The 22,551-nt window shown below is 47.3% G+C and overlaps 1 protein-coding gene across 1 annotated transcript in view; it reads right to left on the bottom strand.

The window, feature by feature from the left end:
• bicc1b (BicC family RNA binding protein 1b) overlaps nt 1-22,551 on the bottom strand; it is a 53,019-nt gene that overhangs the window by 11,927 nt on the left and 18,541 nt on the right. The window contains exons 3-9 of the mRNA XM_063002652.1: nt 19,944-20,013; nt 10,995-11,074; nt 9,259-9,417; nt 8,926-8,979; nt 3,662-3,850; nt 2,731-2,982; nt 1,076-1,207 (exon numbers count right to left, since the gene is read on the bottom strand). Of these exons, the coding sequence (XP_062858722.1) occupies nt 1,076-1,207; nt 2,731-2,982; nt 3,662-3,850; nt 8,926-8,979; nt 9,259-9,417; nt 10,995-11,074; nt 19,944-20,013 (936 nt within the window). The remainder of the gene's footprint in view (nt 1-1,075; nt 1,208-2,730; nt 2,983-3,661; nt 3,851-8,925; nt 8,980-9,258; nt 9,418-10,994; nt 11,075-19,943; nt 20,014-22,551) is intronic.

Here is a 22,551-nt window from a genome sequence, read left to right as displayed (position 1 = left end):
GGAAGGAAGAAAAAATGTGGGATCGTGTTTCCGTGTCTGAACGTTAGCGGGGAAATAAAAATCCATGCTGTGCAAGCATTCCAGTTCTCTCGGTGCCAAGGATAAACCGCACCACTGTTCGTTCCTCCGTCCTGTGCCACCGAGTTTATTCGCTCTTTTAGACGGTCGGACGGCGGCGCACCGAAAAAACGTACCTGCTCTATACGGCCAAAAGTACGTCCACACCTTAGCGTGAGATTGTTGTCGACAGGTGTCCACATACTTTTGGTCACAAGTTAGCAGGTCAGCCACGCCACATCTTAAAACTGTACGGCCGAAAGTATTCGGACGCCTGACAGTGAGCTTGTTTCAAAAACATTCATTCATTTATTCACTGTCTGTTTTACCACAGCTTTCATCCTGGTCAGGGTCGCAGTGGGTACTATTCACCGGGGAAACACCCTGGACAGGACGCCAGTCCATCACACAGCACACACACACACACACCTAGGTTCACTTTAGTATCTCCAATTCTCCTGACTGCACGTCTTTGGACTGTAAGAGGAAACCCACACAGACATGGGGAGAACATGCAAATTCAACACAGGAAGGAATCAGGACGCTCCGCCTGGGGATCGAACCCATGACCTTCTTGCTGTGGGACAACAGACGTTCTTCTGAGATAGCTTCCCAAAGGTTTTGAGGTCAATCAAAATAGGCACAGATCCCCACAAATCCCCTCAGGGTGCTATCGGCCGGTCGGGCGACCTGTCTGGAGTGCGTCCCTGCGCTGCGCTGGGTAACCGGACCCACTACGACCCTGACCAGTTTGGAGCGATGGTAAACATGACATGCGTGCATGACACTCCTCTAAAAAGGCTTCTCAAAGATTTAGAAGTATGTCTGTAGGAATTTGTGCCTTTTTTGATTTGCATACCCAGGCAACGTTTCCTTCTGAGCTACACCGGCGCTTTATATAATGAATGAATCTTAGCAAACCTTTCTAAGCTTTACTGGTGTGTGTGTGTGTGAGAGAGAGAGCGTGTGTGTGTGTGTGTGTGTGTGTGTGTGTGTGTAAGTGTGTGTGTGTGTGTACCTTGCTAGGCTGTTTGGGTTTGGGTTTCACACTGATAAACACATCCAGCTGTTCCATGAGAGACGTGACGCACTGCGGATCCACCGGCACGTCCTCTTTGATGTCGAACATCAGCACTAACGGCAGGCAGCCCTGTAACACACACACACACACACACACACACACACACACAGTGAGTACGCTAAGTAGCTTTCAGTTCAGGTTTAAATCAGTCAGTCGTTTGAACACTCGAGTGATTCGGGAACCGTTTGGCTCGGATCCTGAATCAGCAGGGGCACAGCTACAGGGGCGCGTTCCACCCTCCGGTTCTCATGCTGAAAGAATAACAGGTACAGAACTGACAGAACACAGAACCCCACACACACACCACTGGGAACACTGGGAGCACTGAGTCTGACCAGTTCTCCTGCTACAAAAGCCTCCTACTTACGACCAATCAGAATGACATGAAACGTCCAGGGTTCGAATCCCAGGGTGCTATCGGCCGGTCGGGCGCCCTGTCCGGAGTGCGTGCCTGCTTGACGCTGTGTAACCGGACCCACTACGACCCTGACCAGCATAAAACGGTGCTAGAACATGACACGGATGCTGTTTATTTAGGTAGGTAGTGATGGTGTGCCAAAGCACCAGAGCGTTAGGAATCTGGGTTTGCGCCTTTATTCGTCATGTAGCTGGGGTCCGAGTGTAGGGTCAGTCGTTGTACCTCGCCCCAGGAGCAGATAGGAATGAGGGCCTTGCTCAGGGGCCCAAGAGCCTGGATTTTAATCGACAATCTCCTGATTGACAGCACAAAGCTCTACGCACTAGGCTACCACTGTCCCTAGAGTACTGATGTACTGATATAGGAGATACTGGACGTTCTGACCGACCTCTAGACGTAAGTGAGTAGGTAACTGACTACCCTGACCAGGACACAGCGGTCAGTAAAAACGAGCGCACGTAAGGACACTTCTGTTCGTATAAACAAACCCTCTGTCAAAGTCTCGCTCAGGCCCGGTTTTCCCACGAAGCTCAGGAGGAACGTCCTCCACGTGTGTGTTCCTACACACTCATCCTGTGTTTACGCTTCCTCTTTTTTTCCCCCGTACTCATTCTCGCTGACCACCCCGCTCTCATCCTCCTCACCACGAGCGATTTTATCTCTGCCCGAGACGTCCGGAGGGCAGCGACTTTAAGAAGAGACCACCACGGCCCTGTTACGGGCTGAGAGAGGAACGCGGGCGTGGACGGACACGAGCAAACAAGGGTACGAACGAAGAGGCGGAAGGAGCAGTTACGCAATTACGACCTCTGCTGGCTGATTCATGGTACTGCATGTACATTACATTTACATTTTCGCCATTTAGGCGGATGCTTTTACCCAAAGCGACTTACACTATACATATACAGTCTATGCACTTAAGGCTTAGGGGTCTTGCTCAACAGTGGTGGGGTTTAAACCAGCAACCTTCTGCTTACTAGTCCAGTACTTTAACCACTAGGCTACAACTGTCCCTACACAAAGAGACAGGGGATAACAGAGATCAGTGAGTGACTCTCCGTGCGCGATACGGATCTCCATATAAACCCAACCATTAGTTACGATGAAATAGACAAGTACAGGGAATTGGATATGACAAAAAATGCATTAAAAACAGTAAAATGCTCCCCCTTACCATGAGGTACTGGCGTGCCAGGCACACGGAGTCGATGGTGCCCTGGATGTACACGGTGGACTTCTTCTGAGGGCAGTTGGGGTCGGGGAAGTGAACCTGGGCGCCGGTCCTCTGCATGATGTGCTTGACGTTGCTGCCGTTGCGCCCCATCATGGCGAGGTGGTGCTGTGGCGCGATGTCCAGCTGCGTGCTCACCGTGATGGCGCTGGCCAGGTTACCGGCTAAGTGCTCCAGCAGGACGGCCGTGCCCCTCTGGAGCGGAACCACCCCCCCCAAAAAAATATTACACACATGGACGTGCCCCCAAAACATTTGAAGAGGTATAAACATTTATATCAGTCGCTTTATCCTGGTCAGGGTTGTGGCGGGTCCAGGTCCACTAGGAAACACCGGGTCAGGTAGGACCTGAAGAGGGCGCCGATGCACCACAGGGCTTCGACCAAATCATTTCTGTGTCGATGCCCTATCCATCCCTCTATCTGCCAATTAATTAATTCAATCATTCGTTCACTTACTGTCTGTTTTACCTCCATTTTATCCTGGTCAGGGTCCCAGTGGGTCTGATTTACTGGCCAGTTCACAAGTCTAACACAAGGCAAACACACACATCCACACACACTGGGCAATTTCTAGTAGCTCCAATTACCCTGACTACACGCCTTTTTACTTGTAGGAGGAAACCGGAACACCCGGAGGAAGCCCAGACAGACACTGGGAGAACATGCCAAACCCCAATTTATTTATTTATTTCATTATCCATCCAGCTAGCCAGCTCGGTCTCAGCTCATGAACTTGAGATCTTGATCGGTCACACAGCACACAGTTGCTGAGTGACAGTAAAATCCTGTTGGGTGGAGCTTTGAGCCATTAATCAGAAGGTTCTGGAATCGAATCCCATGCCATGCAGCCTAACCGTATGTGCTGCGTGTACCTTTACAGCCGCGATGTTGTTCTGGGAGCCTCGAACGACTCCGGTAGCACCGTAGAGCCTCGAGCGCTGTTTAAACGCCACCGAGATGTTGTAGGTCTGAGAGATGTGCTGGATGGTGGGAGAACTGGGGTCAGGATTCAGCTGGACCACCACGGGCAGCTCGAACAGCAAGACCAGCGGCAGCAGCTCCTGAAAACATCACAAAAACGTTTTATATATATATATATATATATATATGCTTCCAATTTTGCATTAACAGTTTAGGGAAGGCCCTATTCTGTTCCAGCATTACTGTTGCAGCTCTATAGACGTATAAACTCCAGCGTCCTGCAGAAAGCCCTGACCTCAGCCCCACTCATCACCCAGCCATACAATTGCTGTCATGTTTTCTTTGAATGGGCACAAATTCCCACAGACATACTTCAAATTCTTGTGAGAAGCTTTTTCTGATATCCTAGCTGAAAAGATCACACAGAGGTCATTCTGTTTCAATACCATTTGTTTTTTAAATGGACAGTCCGACAAGCTCAGTTGCAGCAGTAATGAGGAACCCTTTCGACTGTCCCCATCCTCTCCAAACAGACACAGCCGATCGTGCCCGTGTAAGTACCTGCTGAGATTCGAACTCGCAGACCAACATTTCTAAACAAGAGATGCGCTGTGCTCCTCTCCGACATAAATGAGCCTGACAGGAGAAAAGGGCTGCGTCCCAATCCACACGACTTAACGAAATTTGAAAGTGGTGTTCGCGTGATCTTACAACGCAGTCTCGTACTGTGGAATCTACTATGAAAATCATTTTCATATATTTATTTATTTATGCAAGTTGTTATGCATGTAGGCATTATTATGCCGGTTAAAAAGATTCATAATGTGCCATTTCTGAGGATTTGGAACGCATTCATCCAATTTACATAAACTCCAACAGGAAAATTTGATTCAGTTTCTCGACCAGCCATCTGGAACGAATTAAGGTGGAGAACCGAGGTTCCGCTGTACTGAGGGGACACGTTTGTCATAGCAGTGCCTGAATGGATCTCAGAACTACATACAGAGGTTTTGGTCCCCTGAACATGCTATCTCGGCCCCCATCTATCGTGCATCCTTTGACATTTCCCCGAGCCACACCTAAAACCGCTGAGTTTGGCCCGCGGCCGCAGAGGAACCACAGTTTTTCCAGAGTTCCTGTGGTGAGGGACGCATGCGATACCCGTCTTCAGACGGAACGGCCCCCGAATACACGGATCACGAGCGAGAACATGGTTCCAAACCGTCATCATCTGTAATTTCCACTCTTCTTGCGCTGTCCTAGATTGCTTGAACTGAAGGGTAAACACGAGCAGCCGGTCACGAGCTTGATGGCTTCCATGTGCCGCGTAACCCTCGCTAACACGCCGCGCTCTGCACCGGGGCCAAAATCAAAGCCGTTCTGAAGCCTTCAGATGTGGTACAGAGAGGAACTTCCCTTCCAATGTAAAGCCTTTCATCAGCCTGACACGGAGAAACGCCGAGTCAGACTGAGCTCCAGGACGACCTTCTCAAATGCTGAATACGAGCAGTCTCTCCGTTCTCTTGGGGTTTTAAACCAATACCCATGCTCCGATTCGTTAATAAAGGCATCATATTTAAACTGATTGAAGTTATTAGCGATGGCGGACTGTGTTACACGTCTGACTTTGGTTTGGACTCCCTAAATCTCAAGGGTTTTTTTTTTTTTTTACAAGCATCACCACTAACAAGAGGATTTAAAAATCACCCTGGCTCGTAATAAAGAAATGAACGCTGCTTCACAAAGAGTCCAAGGCTAATTTTTTAAACAGCCCAATCTCACTGAAGCATTAAAGAGCAATCAGCTTCACCGAAAACGAGAGTTTTTTGAAAGGTTTGGAGCACATGGTTTCACTTCATTCTGGCTCATCGGACTCATGGAGTCATGGATGGTAAATGAAAGGGACTTCAGTGTTAATGGTGCTCAGACTCTGCTATGTACCACACATATACCTTAAGTACAACACAGGTACAACACACATATACCACAGGTACAACAAAGTTAAAACACAGGTAAAACACAGGTACACCACACATATACCACAGGTACAACACAGGTAAAACACAGGTACACCACACATATACCACAGGTACAACACACACATACCACAGGTACAACACAGGTACAACACAGGTACAACACACACATACCACAGGTAAAACACAGGTAAAACACAGGTACAACACACATATACCACAGGTAAAACACAGGTAAAACACAGGTACAACACACATATACCACAGGTAAAACACAGGTACAACACACATATACCACAGGTACAACTCAGGTACAACACACATATACCACAGGTACAACACACATATACCACAGGTACCACACAGGTACAACACACATATACCACAGGTACAACACAGGTACAACACAGGTACAACACATATATACCACAGGTACAACACGGTACAACACACATATACCACAGGTAAAACACAGGTACAACACACATATACCACAGGTAAAACACAGGTAAAACACAGGTACAACACACATATACCACAGGTAAAACACAGGTACAACACACATATACCACAGGTACAACTCAGGTACACCACACATATACCACAGGTACAACACAGGTACAACACACATATACCACAGGTACAACACAGGTACAACACACATATACCACAGGTAAAACACAGGTACACCACACATATACCACAGGTACAACACAGGTACAACACACATATACCACAGGTACAACACAGGTACAACACACATATACCACAGGTACAACACAGGTACAACACACATATACCACAGGTAAAACACAGGTACACCACACATATACCACAGGTAAAACACAGGTACAACACACATATACCACAGGTACAACACAGGTACAACACACATATACCACAGGTACAACACAGGTACAACACACATATACCACAGGTACAACACAGGTACAACACACATATACCACAGGTAAAACACAGGTACAACACACATATACCACAGGTACAACACCAATTTCCCATTCTAAGGTCTCAGCCATGTGATTTTTCTATAGGGGTCGCCGTATTTGGGACTCTTTCTCTCTCCATCCCTCTCTCTCTCTCTCTCTCTCTCTCTCTCTCTCTCTCTCTCTCTCTCTCTCTCTCCATCCCTCTCTCTCTCTCTCTCTCTCTCTCTCTCTCCATCTCTCTCTCTCTCTCTCTCTCTCTCTCTCTCCATCCCTCTCTCTCTCTCTCTCTCTCTCTCTCTCTCTCTCTCTCTCTCTCTCTCTCTCTCTCTCTCCATCCCTCTCTCTTTCTCTCTCATCATCCCTCTCTCTCTCTCTCTCCATCCCTCTCTGTGCTGTCCACTATATTTTGAACGACAAATGAGCTAAGCTAGAGCAGGCACTCGTTCAAATCCGGGAGAGGAAACGAGAAAAGTGGAGATGATTGGAGCGGTCAGGAGAGGAATTTTCAGCAGTCACGCGAGAAACGATGGAGAATGTAAGCGAGCGAGAGAGGAAGCGGCTACGTCCCGCTCGCATGATCCTGACGCCTTCTGATTCTGAACCCACGTTTCCATTTCTTACAAACTTTTCTTGGTCTGGCTGCGTTCACTGACACCACTTAAACCACAGCCACGCAACCTAGATCAGGCCAACTTTATTAAGCTCTTAACTGAGTTGTTACTAGAGGAGCTGTTGTTACTATGCTGGGTTACAAAGTCAGACAGTGTGACTGAAGTACCCTCCACTGCCCTCCAGTAACCTCCAGTACCCTCCACTGCCCTCCAGGATCCTCCACGAGCCTCCAGTACCCTCCAGGATCCTCCACTACCCTCCAGTGCCCTCCAGTACCCTCCAGTGCCCTCCAGTACCCACCAGTATCCTCCAGTACCCTCCAGTACCCTCCAGGATACTCCACTATCCTCCAGTACCCTCCAGTAACCTCCAGTACCCTCCAGGATCCTCCACTACCCTCCAGTGCCCTCCAGTACCCTCCAGGATCCTCCACTACCCTCCAGTACCCTACACTACCCTCCAGTACCCTACACTACCCTCCAGTACCCTCCAGGATCCTCCACTACCCTCCAGTACCTTCCACTACCCTCCACTACTCTCCAGTATCCTCAGTACCCTTCAGTATCCTCCAGTACCCTCCAGTATCCTCCAGTACCCTCCAGTACCCTCCAGGATCCTCCACTACCCTCCAGTACCTTCCACTACCCTCCACTACCCTCCAGTGCCCTCCAGTACCCTACACTACCCTCCAGTATCCTCCACTACCCTCCAGTGCCCTCCAGTACCTTCCACTACCCTTCACTACCCTCCAGTATCCTCCAGTACCCTCCATTACCCTCCAGTATCCTTCAGTACCCTCCAGTACCTTCCACTACCCTTCACTACCCTCCAGTATCCTCCAGTACCCTCCATTACCCTCCAGTATCCTTCAGTACCCTCCAGTACCTTCCACTACCCTTCACTACCCTCCAGTATCCTCCAGTACCCTCCAGTACCCTCCATTACCCTCCAGTACCCTCCAGTATCCTCCACTACCCTTCAGTATCCTCCAGTGCCCCCCAGTACCTTCTAGTAACCTCAAGTACACTATAGTAACCTCCATTGCCCTCTAGTACCCTTCAGTACCCTCCAGAAATCACAAGTACCCTCCAGTACTATCCTGTTACCACCAGTAACCTCCAGTGACCTCCAGTAGCATCCAGTGCCATCCAGTACCCTTCAGTAACTTCCAGTACCCCCTAGTACGCTCCAGTACACCCAGTGCACTTCAGTGCCCTCCAGTGCTATCCAGTATACTCCAATAATCTCCAGTATCCTCCAGTACCCTTCAATAATCTCCAGTATCCTCCAGTACCCTTCAATAATCTCCAGTACCCTCCAGTATCCTCCAGTACCCTTCAATAATCTCCAGTACCCTCCAGTATCCTCCAGTACCCTTCAATAATCTCCAGTACCTTCCACTACCCTCTTCCAGTACCCCCTAGTACGCTACAGTACACCCAGTGCACTTCAGTGCCCTCCAGTGCTATCCAGTATACTCCAATAATCTCCAGTACCCTCCAGTATCCTCCAGTACCCTTCAATAATCTCCAGTATCCTCCAGTACCCTCTAGTAACCCCAGTATGAGATGTGCTGATCTCCCGTCCTGTTAGTTATGTAAGAGCTGCAGGAACCAGCCGCGCGACCTTTAGCGCAGTGCCGCGCACGCTAAGAGTCGCTCGGCGTGTTTTTCTTACCCTGATTCTGGCCCGAGCCGCCTCCACTCCTCCCGGCTGTCCTGCGATCGACACCTACAGGGACGGAGACGGAACAGTCACGTTACCGAACACGTGCTGAGTACGAGGAAAAATAACAAATATAAACGGGTGTCCCAATACTTGTGGCCATTTAGTGTACATAATGATTATCATGATACCGCTGGGATCCAGGGTTCGAATCCCCAGTGCTATCAGCCCATCGGGCGCCTACACACATACATGACATGTTACTACATTGCGCCCTGTGATTCCAAGGAAGCCGGACCCACCGCGACCCTGACCATGATAGAGATAAACGGTTGATTATCAGACCTGGTTGCTCTTCTCCGCCTGGTTGTTGCGGTTGGAGTCGGGGAAGTGGATATGACAGCCCGTGTCCTCCATCACCTTCTTGATGTTGTTGCCGCCCTTGCCGATGACGTGCGAGTGCTCGGTGTGAGACACGTCCATCTTCAGGGTCACGCGGTTGCTCTGCCGGGACACAGACAGATGTGTCAGTGCTGCCAGATGTTTTGGAAGCGCCGCGTTACCCGGAGCGACGCTGAGGAGCTGATACAGATCTGAGTGTCAGGGCGGGGCGGCATAGTTTCCTACACCGAACCAGACGTCAGGGGGCCTGGGGGTGCTGGTGTTTAATCCAGAACTTGGCGCTCGGGTGGCGCGCCGGTCTGGTACTCAAACCCACCACCGCTGAGACTTAGCGGTCGGCCAAGAGTCCACACAGACACGACTCGTTACGTCTTACCAGAGCCCTGCGATACATCGGCGCCCTGATACGATTCAATACCAACATCCAACACTGCTGTCCAAAACTACTATCCAACAATATCCAACAACGCTGCTAACACTGCAATACAACACCAATATCTAACACTGCCATCCAACACCACTATTCAACACCAATATCCAACACTGCCGTCCAAAACTACTAGTCAACACTGCTATCCAACCCCGTTATCCAACACCACTATCCAACAGTACTATCTAACAAAAATATATAACACCAACATCCAACACTACTTTCTAACACTGCTATTTAACACCAATATCACCAATACAATCCAGCAATACTACACCAGTATCTAACACCGCTATACAATACTGCTATCGAACATGAATATCCAACACTGCTATCCAAAACTACTAGTCAACACCACTATCTAATACTTCTATTCAACAATAATATCCAACAACGCTATCCAACACTGCTATCCAACCCCGTTATCCAATTCAACTATCCAACAGTATTATCTAAAAATATATAACACCAACAACACTTTCCAACACTGCTATCCAATCTCTACGCAATACTGCTATCCAACACCAATATCACCAATGCAATCCAGCAATACAACACCAATATCCAACACCGCTATACAATACTGATATCGTACTTATATCCAACACTACTATCAAATACCACTAACCAATCCCACTATTCAATACCTCTATTCTGTACTGATTTCCAATACAATACCACTATCAAACACCAATATTCAGCATCACTAGTCAACATCATTATCCAACACCTATATCCAATACATACTTCAAATACTGCTATACACTAGCATTATCCAATACTTATATCCAACATCACTATTTAATACCTCTATCCAATACTAATTTCCAATACCACTATCCAAAATCACTATCCAATACTTCTATCTGACACTGCTATTAAATACCTCAATCCAATACCTCTATTAAACACCACTATTCAACACTACGATTCAACACCAATATCCAACACTACTATAAAACACTGCTATCCAACACAACATATTATACAAAATGGAACTCTAATCTGGACCTCAATCCCAAATCCAGTCGCTGGTCAGTAATTAAACCTGATTTAACTGCTTGGTCACTTTGTGATGACACATTGACTGGTTTAAGGGAAAATGGGAGCTCTGGAGGACCTGGACCTTCGGGACCGTTATTTAAACACCACCGTCTTACAGGCAGATCTTGATAGACTCAGAACAAGCAGAGGAGCAGAGCAGCATAAGTTTAGCACACAGCTGCTGTGTGGCTTCAGACATGCTTACCTTGGTATCCAGGACAGACATGATCTTCTCCTTGGCTTCCTTGACGTCGTCCCTCTTCCCGCTCACTTTGATATGCGGGTCTGTAACACAGACAGATTATTCTTTCATCATTAATATCATTATTATACAACAAATAACATCAGGCTACGTTTCTGTTTCACCGATCGGCCCCTCCCCGAAAAATTCTGCTACCCAACACGTACACGTTGTCTGGTTTTAATTCCCTGTTACAGATTCCTGCACACGAGCCGAGCAGATCTACAGATGGTGACAAATGAAAGTAAAATTCAATGTTGAGCGTCTGAGCAGCCCTGCATTAACACCGGTACCAACACAGAGAGCGAGAGTCGGCACCGTGGTGCCCCGGTGGCATGAATAAATTGTTTCTATTATTTACTGATGCCCATATTAGGCAGAGAAGATGATGCTCTATGATATTTACACCAGTGTACATTGGTGCAGAGCTTTCGACCCAGCCTTGTGTCCACACATACACGATCGCCTGTGTCTGAGGGAGGGAAGCTCGGATGGTGTCACAGATTGTGACGTGCCTCTGCGTACGCTATACGGCTCTTCATGGGAAACTGGCAGGTAAAAAGAAGCGGCCACGGATCGGATAGGACTAGATTGGGGGATAAATGGAGGACAGTCTAGAAAAAAAATCCTTCTATGAGGTTGACGCTGAGACAAGGGCAACCGGCAAATTGTAGTCAACTACTGAATGTTAAGCTGCTGTGGTCAGTCAGGCCAAACCCTGATTTTATAATGACGGCTTGGAGCGCCAGAGGCATCGAGAGAAAATCCTCGCCGAACCGTCGTCCCACACGGAGGCGGATTCCTAAACCCCAAAACCCTGCAGTGAGCCGCGGGGATCAGGCGGCCCCGGGCGCTCGCCACGCACCGCTCGTATGACAGGCTATTAGCCGGCCGCTAACGACCTCGCTCGAGGAGCACGCGACGCCTGAGGAAACCGAACGCTCGCCGGAGGTTCCTCGGTCGACGCAGAAATAAACCGGCGTATTAAACGGGAAGTTTTATATCAACATGCTAATTGAGCGCGGTGTAAAACGTAGGATTACGCCAGCCCAGCGCCCCTCCGTTTCCACTCGCGGTCGTAATTACTCTCAGCTCCGCAGCCTCGCGGCGAACGTGATACGCTTCTGGAGCGCGCCGGCTGGATTCTGCATAATTACAGAAACGAATCCCGCCTGCATAATAACCGGGGCACCAGCCAGGCGGTCGGCTTTCACATGTGGCGACCTCGGAGGATTCAGGTTCGTGCCGGACAATAAACGCCGAGCGGGACGGTAATCGCATCTTCACAATTATTATTATTAAATATTGTATAAAATCTTAGCTGAACAAAACAGAGAGTCACGCACTGACTGTCAGGGACAACGCAGACCGAGCAATCCACATACTGGCATGTTCTAGTGGGGCTTCGGGGAACCAAAGCAAAACAACTTTCTCTTTCTTTAATTACAATAAAGCCACATCAGTCGCTCACAGGCGTATTAAATCACCATATAAAGGAAATGACAGAGTTTAAAGAAACTCCAATGGTCTGTGGGTACGGGCACAAGTTCCCACAGACATACTACAAAGTCTGTGAGAAGTTTCTAAGAAGAGCGACTGTTGTTCTAGCTGAAAAGATCACATAAAGATTGTTTTATTTAATGCTATTATAATCACAATAATTAATATTTATTATATTTTTATTATTATTAAAGTGTTATTATAATCTTATTATTATTATCAATAGTATTATTACTGTTATTGCATTATTGATAATATTGTTATTATTATTAATATTGTAAGTCTGAGCATGACGTTCTATTTAGGTTAAAAATATTATCGTAATAAACATCATATGCCCAAAAGTATGTGGACACCTGACTGCTTTCTTGTTAGCTTCTTGGATGTCAAACTTACAAAACCATGGGCACTGAGCTGCCCCACCACCACCCCCCTGTACCTCCCCATTTTCCCCTGTACCCCCCATAACCCCCGTTTTGCAGCGACACTTTGACTTTTGCGGCATTTTATCCAAAGTGCTATACAATTCTGACTGAATACGAGGTCAGCAACTGAGGGTTGAGGGCCTTAAACCTGTTGAGGGCCCTCAACTGTTCAGAAAAGGCTTATTACAGGATTTTGGAGTGTGTCTATGAGGATTTGTGCCCATGCGGTTATACAGAATACAACTTAGAGAGGAGACTAAGAGAGTTTTAGAGAGGAGACTAAACTGAACTGAACTTTGTTTGTTTGTTTCAGTTCATTTGATTTTTGTTTAGATTTTTTGATGAGGTTCAGAGAGTCGAGCGGCTCACGGTCCGAGACAGGACGAGGAATCCGGAGTGTTTAAATTCAATTCAGGACTTTTGTGAGACGCGTCTTCGCAGACATGAAGATTCCTCCGGAACACAGAGACGATAACGAGCGTACGGGTTCAAATGAATAAACTTCGATGACTTAGCACAGCTGGAATGCTCGCTGGCAGCTGAGAAATGCCCGCACACACTCCCAGACACATCTGGAGTCGCTATTACAACCCCGACACGCATTAGTCTCCCTACCCCCATCGCCGCCCCCCCGCGCACAGCTGCTTTTGATAAGTGTTGTGATGGCGTGAGGCACATCTGTCCAAATAACATCCACAGGAAGTTTACTTCAGCTAAATTTAGGTGCATTTTTGGAATGTGAGGAGGACAGACGGACAAAAATCAAACATCTTCATATCTTCATATACGCTGATCTGCAGAATCTTACAGAATTCAGAAGAGGCTTGGTGTTTATCCACCAAACACACATAGGGGGCGCTGTGTGCTAAATGTTTTATGTCACTTTACATGTTTAAATCCAGAACTGTCCATGTCTTACATAACATGCTGCTGTCCGTTTCCGGTGGAGTTCTGTTGGGGGAGTTCTTTGAAGGTTAGGCTGAAGCGGCGCTCTCTACTGGACGCCGAGAGCAACTTCATGACTGGTACTGTAAACTATAACAGCACCAAACAACAGGAGGTTTTTAGTTTGACACACGTTATGTTTGCTTTGTCTCCCTCTAGTGGCGAGAGTCTGTTTAACATCAACAGTCAGCTTCAGCTTCAGCACATTTACATATGCTGCATTTAGCCGACGATTTTATCCAAAGCGACTTAAAATTGTGACTGAATACAGTTCGAGCAACTGAGGGTTAAGGGCCTTGTTCAGGGGCCCAACGGTGGCAACTGAGCAATGACGGGGCTTGAACCAGCACCCTTCTGATTACTAGTCCAGTACCTTAACCGATGAGGTACCACTGCCCAGTATGCTTGGTCCCTGGTCAAGAAGGGTAACCACATCAAGCATGAAGGTAAAGTCCAGATAGTATCTACAAACCAATCTACAAAAAGTCGGGACAGTATGTGAAATAAAAAACAAGGGATTTCACCCACATCTGCGCATAATACCATCAAACCGCTCAGGAATAACAATCTTTGTGCATGAAGAGTAAGTCTGAAAGCTATTACTGATAGTTCATCGCTGCGTCCACACATGCGAGCTAAGACGGTCCATAAAGACACGGTCCATAAAAACACGGTTAGACAGGTTTTGCGTGGACAAACTCCAGTGACCTGCAGAGAGCCCTGACCTCAACCCCATTAAACATCTCTGGAATGATCGGAACGTGGGTTCAAACGTTCTCGTCCAACGTTATTGTGTAATAAACAAAATATTGTGTAATATTTTATTAACGTTATCTTTATTAATACGATAAGAATTATTTCTGGTCTGCGTCCTCGGCGGGGTCACGCTCAGGTCGAGCTCGCTGAAGGAAAGCAGGAAGCGGCCTTGTTTTGCTCTTAAATACTTCACATCGCTGCTCCGCCGTCAAGAGGCACCAATGGCGTGACAGAGCCTTCGAATCCGCTCTTGTTTTGGAGCCCGTAAAACACACACACACACACACACACACACACACACACGCCGCCTCCATATGAGGGACGGAACTCAAGAATGTTTGAGCAACGTTTCTGAAGCTTCGAGGGAGACGACAAAAGAAGCATCCAGAGAGTCTTCCGGAAATCTCGCACTGTTTATTTAAGACGTAAACGCTGAAAACCGCAGTCATGTGACTTCTGGATTTTTACTCTGTGTTTAACGAGCACTACGTCAATCGGGAAACTCAAAAATTACGTCATTATCTGATGGCTCTGCATAATAATTGCTAAAATAATATTCTACATTATTTTTCTTTATCTTAAAATATATATAATTAATTATATACTTTATTTCATATTAGTTTTTCTGAGTAATTATATTTCCAGTGAATTTATTCATTAATTAGAATGATAATTAGAAAATAAAGTAGTCATACCACTGTAAACCACCAGAGGGTGCTCAAGTGGCGCTGCGGTAAAATACGCTTCTGAAGCTTATACATGCTAAAATAATATTGTAGATTATTTTTCTTGATCTTAAAATGTATGGAATTATATACATTATTTAATATTAGTTTTTTTGAATGATTGTATTTATTAATTAATTAGAAAGGTGACACATTGTGCATTAGAACACTAGAAAATACCACTGTCATACCACTGTTGGCCACCAGAGGCTGCTCAAGTGGCGCAGTGGTAAAATACGCTTCTGAAGCTTATACTACATGCTAAAATAATATTCTACATTATTAATTTATTAAAATTAATCAATTTATTAATATTGAAATGTATATAATTAATTACATACATTATTTAATATTTGTTTTTCTAAATAATCGTATTTATTAATTAATTAGAAGGGTTATGACCAACTGTGCCTTAGACCAGTAGAAGTTAAATTAATAATACCAGTGTTGGCCACCAGAGGGCGCCAAAAGCAGCTCAGCAGTAAATACGCTACTACAGTGCAGCTAAAACTTAGGGTTTGAATCTATCGGCCGGTCAGGCATCTACACAGACATGGTTGGCTATGTCTAAGGGGAAAAGGCTGACCAAACACCCTAGCCATTGGGACGTGCACTTGTCAGTGCGCTCTCAGAGCAGGTCCCAAGCTTAAGTAAAACCAGTTTCTGTAGAGCGAAGGCCAGGCTGCTTTAAACCAACCGTAAAAACCAACCAAACCACCACTGATTAAATTCCTCCGTCGCTAACATCAGTTGTCGCGGTGACGCTTCATTCTCATCAGTGCAGCGGCGATTTATTCACCACAAAATAAGACCAGCGGCAGCGATCACGGCCCTAAAATCCGCTCACAAAAACACCCCCAAAGGTCTTCATTAAAAGCGCCGGACCTTAAATTCTTTCTCAGTTAACGGGTCCGTCGAGTCCGCGGCATACCGGAACGCGGCGCTCCGGCATCCTAGCAGGATTTACCATGGAAATAGCGACCGGCTCGGATGCCACGCGGCGTGGGCCAAGCTGCACAACCCGAAGCCCTGGGATTTGTTTTTCCAGCTGCTGCACCCTGCTCTCTGGTTCGGGGCGAGGGGGGCGAGGGGTGCCCTGTTCTCCTCTTGTTCTCCTCTTGTTCTCCTGGTCCACTTGTAAATCACTCCACACAAGCGAAGCCTGATTTATCCACGGATTCAGGCTGGATCGACGCCCGATACAGAGCCGGAGAATAAAAAAAAAACACAACATAGGATCGTGTTCAGGGTTCAGAGTGAACAGTCTGGCTAAAAGTAGTTCCAGTCTTGATTTTGTGATAAGAGAACCCCATAACGGGTCTATATGGGTCAAATCATGGAGGAAGGATCTACAATTTGTCAGACGTGGTTCGGATTTGAGGCCAAAACACACACAAAATGATCTGTTTTTAAATACCAGCTATATGTTATCGTCGCTTCAGTTATTAGCAACATAAACACTGTTAATGGGACGTGACCCGTACCTTCATACGCTTGGACAACCTCACCGTGATGTGTGCACAGGTGAGAGTGGACTGAATATAAATAATTATACATTTTCCCTCATGTTCTATTAAAACAAACATTTTTTCGAGCCCTGGATCCCAGCCGTAGAGAGCTAGCATGATTTACCGCTGCGCCACCTGAGCGCCTTGGCTCGAACATAATATCTGCATGTATAGCGCCTCGTTTGCGACCTAGTTTGGCTGGCGGAGGAGCACGGAGTCGCAGTGTGTCGGAGTCGCAGCTTTCTCTGATCCATGATCCCATGATCTTTTGCTTTAATAAGTTGCATCTTCGTGATCAGGGCCGTGGTGCTCCTGAGCCACCTGGGAACCCCCCCCCCCCCCCCCCCCCCCCTTCCCCAACCAAGTTAGAGCAGCAGATTTACCTTCTGCATGCTTTTGTAAATGGAACGAGTCCCTGCAGGAAACAGGTAAGGTTTGAACCCAGGTCTCCAGGACTCCCGTGCTGTATGACATCCTACTACATCAAACCAGTTCATCTAGAGCTTCGACTGGGAACACTGGGAGCACCACAGGGCAACACACACACACCTAGGATTTGCAATACACAGAGACCAATCCACCTTCTGCATGTTTCTGGAGGGTGAGAGGAAAGCCATGCAGACACAGCAAGAGCTAACAGACAGATTTCACAGCCATGTAATCAGAAGGTCAGAGGTTTAATCCCTGACTGTGCCACGGGGCGTCCTGTAGCCGAAACCCTGCTGCGGTCGGACGGGATGGGATTCCCGTATTCCGTATCGATCATGTGACAACAGGTTAATGAACAAGAGCAGTTAGCATGTTCTCCAGGCCTTCCGATCTGCCCAAATCTGATCTCCCCACGTTCGAATCTCAGCTCTGTTACCGGTCGGCTGGGTGCCCCTTAGCGGGCACGATCGGCAGTGCAGCAGACAAAATCAGCCACTAGTCCGCCGGGTGGGAAAAGACGGGACTAAAAAGTGGGCAGGGTCTTTGATGCTGTGTAAGGACCCCTGGTGCATGAGACCGGCATCACGCGCCGGTCCACTGAAGTACAGGCGAATAAAAATGGGTCAGAGGGAGCGCATGTCAGGCGAATATACCCTCCGTACGCCATCAGGGTCTCCAGCAGAGGAAGAGGAACCGGCTACGATAAAGCTATAAAATCAGGTCAGTTCCACATGCAGCGAGAAGGTTCTCCGCTAGACGTCGTCTCAACATCTGCTTCTCAGAACGCTCTGCTGAGAACGATCTGGACCTTGACGCCGAAATGAGGAAACCAGACGCTCTCACAGAGCAACTCGAGCCGCTCCGGCGTTACCCAGCATCACTTCAGATTCAGAGCGTGTGGAATGTACGTCTCCGTCCTCCCGAGACTCATGAGTGAGCAGCGCTCGGCTGTTTTTCCTCCTGGAGGCCAAACGCATTTAAATTTGGAGTATTTTTGGCCTGATCAGCTCCTCAGTAGAGGATTCTAATCAAACATGGAGCTCATACGGCAGATTATTTAGACGCTCTACTTAGACAGAGATTCGGACGCTCCCTCGTTATCCAATCAGATCATCACTCAGAATTAAGGCTCCTCAGTAGGAGCATTTTAAGGGATCTAAGAGTTTAAGACACGCCCTCTTCTCGGGAGCGTCTGTGCAGAGAGAGCGCTAGGCTAGCCAGGCTGCTTTCCTTGGCGAATGTCTGGTTTCGTCCTGGCTAACGGCGTGTTTTGGTTGGAGATGCAGCGTTAGCATAAATTTAAGGATCGATTCGGATTTCTACATGAAAAGCCACATGAAAGACTCTTGGACATATCCAGTTCATTCCATCAGTCGCGACATATATGTCCGACCGCGACCCTGAACAAGACGTGATGGTGATAAAACAATAATAATAAATAAATGATCCTGATTCTGTAGAGTTTAAACAGTAGCTCAAACATACTAATCATAACTTATACAGATAAACGTGAAATATAATAATAATAATAATACATAAGTACAACGATGTATTTGTACTTGGTTACCTCACACCTCTGTAGTTACACGTACTGTCAGTAATTTGGTTTAAACTATAAAAATATCTCGGCACTAAACGTAAACACCGTCCAGATCTAAAAACAGAGCAGTCGGGCGGAGCAGGATGGTTTTTTTTAACCCTCGGACAGCGTGCTGAAAGTTAATGATAAACTACAGACATTCTTTTAGAAAAACTGGTACGAAACAGTCGGGCCCCCGGGGGCCGCGCGTGTACGACGCCCTGCCTGGTGCCGAGCGCTCGCCCGCCCGAGGCTGCGTATGTTTTTAATGCTTCATTAGCCGGGATGCTTAACGCATGTGGTCAGCAGATAATAACCCTCCATTATAGAAGCTGTACTAGGCGCAGAACTCAAAACGGCGGAATTTAAACGGCCCCTGACCCGGGTACGACTTCCTGCACGCAGGAGCGCAAAGTCGGACGAGCGGTTTGGATTTTTAGGAAAATTTTAGGAATTGAGTCCCATTATGTCCCCAAAAGGATTTACAATAAAGCAAAACCCATTCCAGGTCGTGTTTATACTCGTACGTCAGTTCCTTTGGTCCGGACCAAACACAAAAATGATCTATAACCCTAACTCCTAGCCCTAAACCCAACCCTAGTCCCTAATCCTAACCCCTAACCTCAACCTTTGACCTAATTCTAGCCCTAAACCTACACCCTAACTCCTAACCTTAGCCCTGAACCCGAACCCTAGCTCTAAACCTAACCCTAACCCTAGCCTTCAACCCTAACCACTAACCCTAGTCCTAACTCCTAACACTTCTAAACCCTAACCCTTACTCCTAATCCTAACCCTAAACCCAACCCTAGCCCTAACCTCAACCTTTGCCCTAACCCTAGCCCTAAACCCTAAACCTACACCCTAACTCCTAACCTTAGCCCTGAACCCTAACCCTAAACCTACCCCTAACCTTTTACCCTAACTCCTAACCCTAGCCAAAAACCCTAGGGTTTGATTCCCAGGAAGTCCTTTCACACACACACACACACACACACACACACACACACACACACACACACACACACACACACACAGGATCTTACCTTTCTTGGACTTGGCACCGATCTTGAGTTTGGAAGGCCAGGCGATCTGAGTGCCGGTCTCCTCCATGACCTGTAAACAACAGAATAACAATCAGAACTTTTCTCCCGAATATCAAAATACACGCCGACACGCCAAAACACACACGCGGCACGGAGTGTGTGTGTGTGTGTGTGTGTGTGTGTGTGTGTATCGCTTATAATATAAACACCGTTCACACAACAGCAGAATGAAATTCCATATCAGTACCAATCTGAGTATCACGTTCTGATCCTGAAACAAAACCAGGGTCGAAAAACATACAGGGCGCCTGTACGGGGTGGGAACGCTGCTGCAGTTATGACCTCTGCTGGCTGATCGATGGTACTGCACTGAAACAGATGATGGAGATCAGTGCGTGACTCTCTGTGCACGAAACGGATCTCTATATAAATATCTATAGTCATTACAATAGCAGGATCTTAGACCCCAAAAGGAGGGCATCAGAGCCAAAAAGAAGGACATTAGACCCCCCACATCAGAATTCAGAATTCAAACATCAGAATTCAGAAAAGGCGGGCATCAGACCCCAAGGAGAACATCAGACCTCAAAAAGAAGAACATCAGACCCCAAAAAGGAGGGCATCAGACCCCAAAAAGAGGGCGTTAGACCAACCCCAAAAAAAGACATCAGACCCCAAAAAGGAGAACATCAGAACCCAAGAAGGAGGGCATCAGACCCCGAACAGAAATAACAGAAGTGGGGCAAAAAAGGAGGACATCAGACCCCAAAAGGAGAACATCAAACCCCTCAAAAAAGGACATCAGACCCCAAAAAAGGTGATCTTTCTGCTCTTCCAAATAAGTCAGGAACGTACTAATTAACCAGCATTTCAGGGCTGGACGTCCTCACAGAAAGTGGTGATTAATTATGATCGATACAAGCGTCCGGTTCGCTTCCAAAAGCATTGTGCTGGACCACGGCAAGCAGATGAAAAACCGGTCCGTCCACCCTAAAGCCGGACGTATGGACACTGTAACTTTGCAACGAATGAAAAAATAAAAAGTGAAACACTTGTTTTCTTTTCATTATTTGTAAAACATCTCAGTCTGGATCAGAAGTGACTCAGAGATGAAAAATGTCCAGATTATGGAGAGCAGTTGGTGTTTTTCAGCGTGCAGATGTTTTGATTTCTGAGCGGGACTGAATAAAATGACACGGCAGTAAACTCCGAGTGCGTTCTGCAGACGTATCCAGAGCCAGCGGTTTTGGAAAAAATGAAGGAACAGCAGAGCGGCCGGCGGAGCGCCCGTGTCACGCCACCGTGCCGCTGAAAGCTGCCAGGTCTTCAGCGCTAAAGCCTCGCTGTCACCCAGGGACGCCCGTCCAGCTGACGGAGGTAAACATCCTCCAATCAGAACAATCAGAGCTGAAACGTTTACTGTAAGAACTGCCAAACTGCTGAGCGGCTCCGTAACTGCTCTGGAAAGTGTCGAGGTATTCGGGGAGTGAGGGGTGGAGGGCTCGAGGGGGGAACAGGGAGAAAAAAAGTCCCTCCGAATAGTTTCAGCATTACAAACGGAGCATAAAAAGGCTACGGGGACCAGCAGGAAATGAGGTTCCGTGTGCAGACGTGGAGGAAGTGTTGGTATGAATTCGGAGGAGGAGCCACCTGGCTGACCGGCATGTTCGGTCACCACGGGGCGGCTGGATCGCTTTTTCGTATGAGAGGGGGCAAAAGACGTCTTAGAAAAGTTGCTAGCTAATTGCTGCTGCAATAGCGGCTGGCTGGTCGAGGTACTGCACATAGATGGTGAATAATAGAGAGCAGTGCGTGACTCTGTACATGATACTTATTTCTGTGTGAACCTACATTGTGCAGGTCAATCCCCTGGTCTAGGTCATCGTCTAGGTCAATCCCCCTGATCTAGGCCATTGTCTAGGTCAATCCCCTGGTCTAGGTCATGGTCAAGGTCAAACCCCTGATCTAGGTCAGTGTCTAGGTCATTGTTTAGGTTAAACCCCTGGTCTAGGTCAGCGTCTAGGTCAATCCTCTAGTCTAGGTCATCTTCTAGTTCAATCCTCTAGTCTAGGTCAGCGTCTAGGTCAATCCCATGGTCTAGGTCATCGTCTAGATCAAACCCCTGGTCTACAACATCGTCTAGGTCAATCCCTTTGATCTTGGTCATCGTCTAGGTCTTCACCCATTACTATAGTATTTGCTCCTCACCCTTACCGCTGATGTTAATTTCAGGCTGATCTCAGACACTTTTGAAGGAGCCAAATGCGGCCGCGCTCCATTAATGCCTTTTCTCTCAAAAACAGAGGTCGTTCTTCAGGCCAATGGACGAGTCCCAAATCGTACGATCCAAATGGCAGGAAGCAGCGACTTATGCAACTCTGCTTTCTTTTTCCTGGCCTGTATTGCTTTTGTACTATCAGCCAGGTCGAGCACTTGACAGACGCCGCTGGAGAGGTTCAGGATGCCGAGATGGAACTCAATCAGTCATGAGGCTGCAGTACTGACAGGTCATTGGGTGAAACACAATAAAGTGCAAAAAAGTGAACGTCAGTAGGTCAAATTTAGGGTGCTCGTGTGGCACAGTAGTAAACTGTGCCAGCCTACTTCT

This window comes from Trichomycterus rosablanca, chromosome 10, assembly GCF_030014385.1.
Source record: "Trichomycterus rosablanca isolate fTriRos1 chromosome 10, fTriRos1.hap1, whole genome shotgun sequence".
NCBI lineage: Eukaryota > Metazoa > Chordata > Actinopteri > Siluriformes > Trichomycteridae > Trichomycterus > Trichomycterus rosablanca.
The sequence above is the reverse complement of the archived record's forward strand: the minus strand, read 5'-3'. Positions and strand labels throughout refer to the sequence as shown.